The 6,746-nt window shown below is 28.9% G+C and overlaps 2 protein-coding genes across 6 annotated transcripts in view; both read right to left on the reverse strand.

The window, feature by feature from the left end:
* LOC107614893 (putative disease resistance protein At4g11170) overlaps nucleotides 1-6,746 on the reverse strand; it is a 40,550-nt gene that overhangs the window by 12,699 nt on the left and 21,105 nt on the right. Inside the window, exon 4 of one of the 3 annotated variants that reach the window (XM_021112339.1) lies at nucleotides 1,333-2,865. In XM_021112339.1, coding sequence (XP_020967998.1) covers nucleotides 1,333-2,865 — 1,533 coding nt within the window. Of the gene's footprint in view, nucleotides 1-1,144; nucleotides 2,866-6,746 lie in introns of those variants that run through there. The other 2 variants (XM_021112337.1, XM_021112340.1) reach the window with 2 other exon arrangements.
* The window catches only part of LOC107618323 (TMV resistance protein N-like), a 10,611-nt gene continuing 7,492 nt past the window's right edge, over nucleotides 3,628-6,746 (reverse strand). The window contains exons 2-3 of one of the 3 annotated variants that reach the window (XM_021112344.1): nucleotides 3,900-4,004; nucleotides 3,628-3,781 (exon numbers count right to left, since the gene is read on the reverse strand). In XM_021112344.1, the coding sequence (XP_020968003.1) occupies nucleotides 3,757-3,781; nucleotides 3,900-4,004 (130 nt within the window). In that variant the 3' untranslated portion in view covers nucleotides 3,628-3,756. The other 2 variants (XM_021112345.1, XM_021112343.1) reach the window with 2 other exon arrangements.

Below are 6,746 nucleotides of genomic sequence, written 5' to 3' on the forward strand. Positions count from 1 at the left end.
TTTAAAATATTAATGAGCTATCAATTCGAATTCCATACAATACTTTTCTGTCCATTTTTAATAGTTCATGAATATTTTTTAATAAATTTTTTTAATAATTTTTTTAAAATTATACTACAAAAAATATTTTATCCTATGCAAAACAATTTAAAAAAAATGGCTTAAAAAATGTTAGGAATACTATAAAAATTTGTAATGTTATAATAACTTAGGTAAATACATGCATGTACTCAAATTTTAAATAAAATATTCTACATAGTCAATAATAATTTAGAAATGAAAGAAAATATTTTATTCCATACAAAATAATTAAAAATATATTTTATTCTATACAAAATAATTTTAAAAAATGGCTTAAAATATGTTATGAGTACTATAAAAGTTTGTAATATTCTAGTGATTTAGGTAAATACATGATAAAAATATTTTTTCTTTAATTTCTAAATTATTAGTGACTATGTGGAGTATTTCTTTAATGTCTTAAGTCATTAGGACATTACAAATTTTTATAGTATATTACTTCTAACATCTTTTAAGGCATTTTTTAAATTATTTTGCATAGAATAAAATATTTTTTATGGTATAATTTAAATAAATTTATTAAAAAATATTCATGAGCTATCAAGAATGGGCATAAGAGTATTGTATAGAATTCGAATTGCTCAACATATAATTTGAATAAGAGTAATTCGAAGTTCCCTATGCGTAATTCGAATCATGTAATATCTCACCATATAATACAAAATAATTTTATTAAAAAATTATCATGAATATTTTTGTCTATTCATGAATAGTATAACTTTTGCAAAGTGAGATGTATTAGTTTGGTAGCTTTGACGTTTTCTGTGGTCTAAAGTTTTTTTTTTTTATGTTAGTAAAAACTTATTATTATCATTTGTGTGATTTAAATTTGTTGAGAAAGTGATACACTTGCTGTGCAACAACAAATGTTAACATGTCCATTTATAATTAGTAAAGAGCATAGTAAACCTTCATTTTTGTAATTCCTGTAGTGACTTTTACAAGATATATATCTATAAAATTGAAGCAAAGAAGCTTTCTGTAAGAGAAACAATAAAAAATTATAGCTAGGTTGTGTAGAAGAAATAAAAAGAAAATTCAAGCACGTAGCTAATTTATCAACTCTATGTTTTCAGTTACTACCATTATATATATTCCAAAATCAATTTTGAATGATTTAATTCTTGTTGTGGATCTCTAGACTAAACAATTTACAATACAACAATAATGTATGAAAACTACTGAGATTAGTATTAGAAGCATTACCTCAATGTCCTCCAACTCCAAGCCATCAGATTCATCTTCCAACTCCAACTCATCAGATTCATAGCCCTCATGAGTGGCATCTGGACTAATCTCTTCATCATGATTGACATGGACATGCATCCAACGGATCCCACACCCCTTTATCCCTACTTCCTCATTATCTTCTGTATTTGCATAGAACTCAAATTTAAGGATAGGATTACAAGTGGTGTCTCTTCTTCTCTCTTTGATTGCTTCCGTTATCTTGTTGGAACGCTCTCCATCATACCATACTACCTTATGATCTGATACCATTTCAAATGGAATCTTATTGATGGGAAAATAACCGGTCAAGAGTCCTCTATTGCCAGAAGTTGCGATCCATTCCCACTCGTTGCAACCCTTTCCCAGGTAGCATTTCCATCCAAATATCACTTCTTTCTCGACAAGCTTGCAAGATTGGTATTGAGAAATCAAGATGCAGCCAACAAGACAAGAAGAAATCTTGTGATCTGGAGCAACTTCAACAATGATCGAAGCTTCTCTAGAGTTGTAGTCAGGGAACCACTCCTTAATTATGCGCTCTTTTCTTGGTAAATAGTAGTCAGGGAACCACTCATTAATTATGCTCTCTTTACTTGGTAAATAGTAGTAGAAGAATATATTACCATTGTTTGCTTCATTATGCCAATATCCATCATTATTTGCCACAAGTTTTATCCTGGATTTCAAGTCTTCCAAAACTGCATCATATGCATCATCATCCAACTTTGTGCAGTTATGGAATCCAAACCATGCATTGTGTTTTCTGGGTGGTTCACTGGTTAAACTTGAGAATTCCTTCAAGGATTTGCAGCTTACTGCATCAAAGAATTTAATAGATGGGGGAAGTGGAGGTACGTATTGAAGCATTTCACAATTAGCGATCACAAGTTTCTTGAGCTGTTGAAGATTCTTAATGCTTTTTGGCAAACTTGTAATGACATGACAACTTTGCAGTTCTAATTCTTGTAATGATAGTAAGACATGAATGTTGTCTGGGAGTTTAGAAAAGCTCTTACATTTGTAGAAAGCTAATTGCTTGAGAGACAAGAAGGCAGGGGTGGGAAATATTCTACTTAACATGATGCATGTGTCGTCTTCATGTTTTATTGGATCTATGAGTGCAATTGTGGAGGCAAAGTTTAGAGGAAGTTTTTGAAGAGAGTAACTGATGTTAAAACCGAACAATTGAAGATTTTTGAGATGCATAATAGTGGATGGTACTTCACTCAAAGCCGTTGATGGTAAACATAACTCGATCTTGGAATGATGAGTCATCATGGAGATTGAGAACTCTTCCAAATTGGAGCAACCAGTGGCCAGCAAGCGAAGGAGAGAGGGAGAACAATAATCACTGCAAAGCCTCTTCAGCGCTGTGCAATAGTTCACATTTAGTTCTTCAATCTTGGAGAGAGAGAAAATAGATGGATGAACATCTTGTAAACTTTCACAGCCAATGAGTGATATTTCTTTGAGATTCGTGGCACCTGCTAAATTTGGGCACTCTATTAAGAGTTTGCAGTCCTGGAGGTCAATAAACTCCAAACTTGGTAGATTCTGTCAATCCCAACAAACATGTTAACACATGTACATAACTAGTGGAGGAAAAAAGTCTTATTTTATTGTTTAATGTGTTGCACTCTCACTTATTTTAATTTTATAAATTATTATACATCTAATATCAAATATTAAATGACAATATTAACTATATTTTTCAACAATTTTTTTCTTCTCTTATTTCTTACACCTATATAAAAAAGTGTTTCCAGCTAATCAATACAACTAATTATACATATATATTGAGAATATAATTTTTGTTAGTTGTCCATATAGTATTATAGTAAATTAATATGATGGCAAAACAAGAAAATGTTAAATGACAAGAAACTATTGAGAACCAATTATATTCTTTGTTTTAAATTTTTTTTTGTGAATGTTATTTTTTTAATTAATTTGAAAAATTATGATGGATATATATAAGTAATTATTGGGTGTGGTCTAATATTTATCTCTTTTATATCGCATTTGAATCTAAGTCATGTACTTGATTATTATTTTCTTCTTATAAAATACTCTTGCCTATTATCTAACTATTGTTTATAATATCAATCTTTATTTTAGTATTCAACCAAAGTGAAAAAACATAAAGAGCAATGAAACATGATCCTACCTGAACTGTATCCCAAAGTTTTTGAACATTGCTATCTCGCATGGAAAGCTGAACAAGTTTTTGAGGCCAACAAATAGACGGCACAAACTTAAGTGGACATTTATTCCACTCAATATACCTTAAGTCATTAGGAAGTTCAAAACCCTCTATAAGCACTCTCTTCCATTCAAGATCCATGTTAATATTTCCTCTTAAAGCAAGTAACCTTAATTTTGGCATCTTCCTTAATGCAATGATGATTATAAGTGGATCTATTGTAATTTCATTCATATCCACAATCATGCTTTCAACTCCATGAATATCCTGCAAAATTGATAAGCATTGCAATACAATGTTAGTATTCCACAGTCCTATGAGCAATATTTTGATATATACATACACTCTTCTTAAAGACCAAGCCATTAAAGCATGATTCCCTTACTCTTTCATCCTGGAATATATTGCAGACTTTTTCGGTATTCCACAATCTTGTTTGTTGACCACCATTTTTGCTATATTCTTCATGAATGATTTTCCAACACATTTCCTGTATCAAGCTATGCATTTTTATATATTTACAACTACCATTTGAATAAATACTTACAAGAGATTTGTCCAATAGGCTTTTTATCCCTATGTCTGCAAAGAAACCACAAGAATTTAATATTCTTGTTACCATCTCCATTTCATGCTCGTGAAAAAAGCACGCGATATCTAACAAGATGTTTTCTTCATCATCATCTAATGCATCATAACTCAATCTCAACACTTGCTGAATATCTGGATTGGGATACTTTCGTAATTTTCTCAATGCACTATCCCATTCACTTTTTCCTTTGGTCCGAAGAAGTGATCCCAAAATTTTTAATGCTAATGGTATTCCTTTGGCATAATCTGCTACGACTCTTGCTGATAGCTCATAATAATCCTCTTTAAGATGAGAATCACTAAAGGCATTATGGCTAAAAAGTTTAAGAGAGTCCTCAAAATTCATTTCCTTCACTTCATGGATTTCTTCAACTCCTCCACTTGTAAGCACATTTTTATCCCTTGTTGTCAAAATAATTTTACTACCAGAACTCAGGCAATTACAAAAGAGTTGAATTAAATCAGCTGCAATTTGTGAATTAGTCACATCATCTAGCACAACAAAAACCTTCCTATGTTTGATTTTACGGATAATACTAGAGCGTATTACTCGAATATTATCAATACGAAGATCTTGATTTAACAATTGCGAAAGAAGTTTAGCGCATATGTAATTAAGACCTTTTCCTTCTAAATTTTTTGAAAAGGCTAAGAAACAATGGCCTTCGTATTCTGAGGAGCACTCATGAAAAAGACTTGAATTTCAATAAGTATTTAACAGAAGCATAGTTTCTGTTACAAATAAAAGGGCTTTTGAGTTCATCTCTATAGCAATTGCTATTTAGATTTGGAAAAATTGCTTTCACAATCTCATCGATCAACTCAGCTTCTTGCCTAGCATGGCAAGTAAAGATTACATTAGAAATAAAACAATAAATACATAACCAGATAAAAGAGCTTTTTTCTTTATTTAAATAAGATAAATTCTTTATTTATCAATTTAAATTGGAATATAGAAATTTATCAATTTTTATATTTAGTTGTGTTTTCGCAAACAAAAACAACAAAAACAAAAATTCCCACGTTTATGCTTGTACTACCAGGAAAGAAAAAAACGTGAGAGTGATTGACAAAATTGCTGGTAGTGACAGTATAAATGTAGGAGAAAAACTCGTTCTATTTTTGTTGACAGCAACAGTGAAAATACAAAAAAAAATTCAGTGTTATTTTACTGTTAGCATTGGTGAAAACATAACTAAATATTTAAAACTATAAAATTGTGTATTATGATTTAAAACTAGAATTTATTTTATTTAAAAAGAAAAATAGCCCCACTTAAAAGTAAAAATAGATACACATAGTTCCTAATAGTATCTGGAATGTATCTTAAATTATAACTGATTTCAATGTAAAATCATTATATTTTATGTATAAGGCAAGATGATAACTTTTCAACAAGAGTTAATTTTTTCATCATGTTTACTACAAATAATTGTTTTAATTTTAAAGAATTTTTAATAAAGCACTTGTTTTTAATTTTATTTTATATATTTTTATTCCATTACTTTAATTTCTTTTCTTATTTTTAGGTATAAGAAAGCCAAAAAAAAAACTGAAAATATACTTTCTCTCCATGCTATTTTTTACCAACTTATTTTATCATGGTTGTTTATCCTTCATGAAAAATCTCATCATTCTTTCAATCAGCCTATCTTTAAAATATTTTTTTGTTAAAAATGGAAAGAATGACAAGCAAATAAAAAATAGAGCTTTATGACCAATGTGCTGATCATTTGAGTATAAAGGAGTCGCACAAAAGAAAGCAAGAAAGAAAAAAGAGAAAGAAGGAACCAAAAAAATACACAAACATATTTGATGGTTGATTTAGAGTTTCTGACTGAAAGCAATGGAAGAATCAATGTAGCAAGTTAGCAACTTAGAGCCAAACTCTTGTCAACTACAATCATGTACTTTCTCTCAATTTTAATTATAATCTCTATTTCATTTTATTTCATTATGATCTAAATTTATTGGCTAGAACATTGATAAGCCCATTATGTGAATTGATATATTATGAATTAATGTTATTCAATGAATGGTGTTATGAGTCATATATGTTTATAATCAATTTTAATGCTTTTAGATACTTAATCACTATTTAAATGACATGTTAATTTACAATGCACTTGAGAATGAAGTTATAAATGAAGCTACTAATTATAAATACCATAAATTGAGCAAACACTAGAAATAGACAAAATGCAATTTATGTGCATAATCCTTTATTCACAAAAATACATAATCCTTTATTCACGTAAATTGTAACTAAGAGATTAGTGTATTTATATGAGTTTAAGAAAGTTTTGTGATCATAAGAAAAACTAGAAATTACATTAAAAAAACTTAACCAATTTGAATTCGCAACAGATACATTGAATGATACTAAATATGACATAGTCAATTTCATAATATGATGAAACCAAATTTCCTAATAATTCTAATTTTATTTATTGCATACAAAAAAGTTTTCAGTTAATTGCTCTTTTACTATTTATATTTTTATTCCATTTTATGGCATAGAATCAATTTAGCAATACAATTAAATTTTATCAATTTAAATAATAGTTGAAAAAACAAATTTAACATTTGACAATTCTTTATAAAAATGATATACTTTACTCATTTTTATTATTTGAAACGG

The sequence above is a fragment of the Arachis ipaensis genome, chromosome B09, assembly GCF_000816755.2.
Source record: "Arachis ipaensis cultivar K30076 chromosome B09, Araip1.1, whole genome shotgun sequence".
NCBI classification, from domain to species: domain Eukaryota; kingdom Viridiplantae; phylum Streptophyta; class Magnoliopsida; order Fabales; family Fabaceae; genus Arachis; species Arachis ipaensis.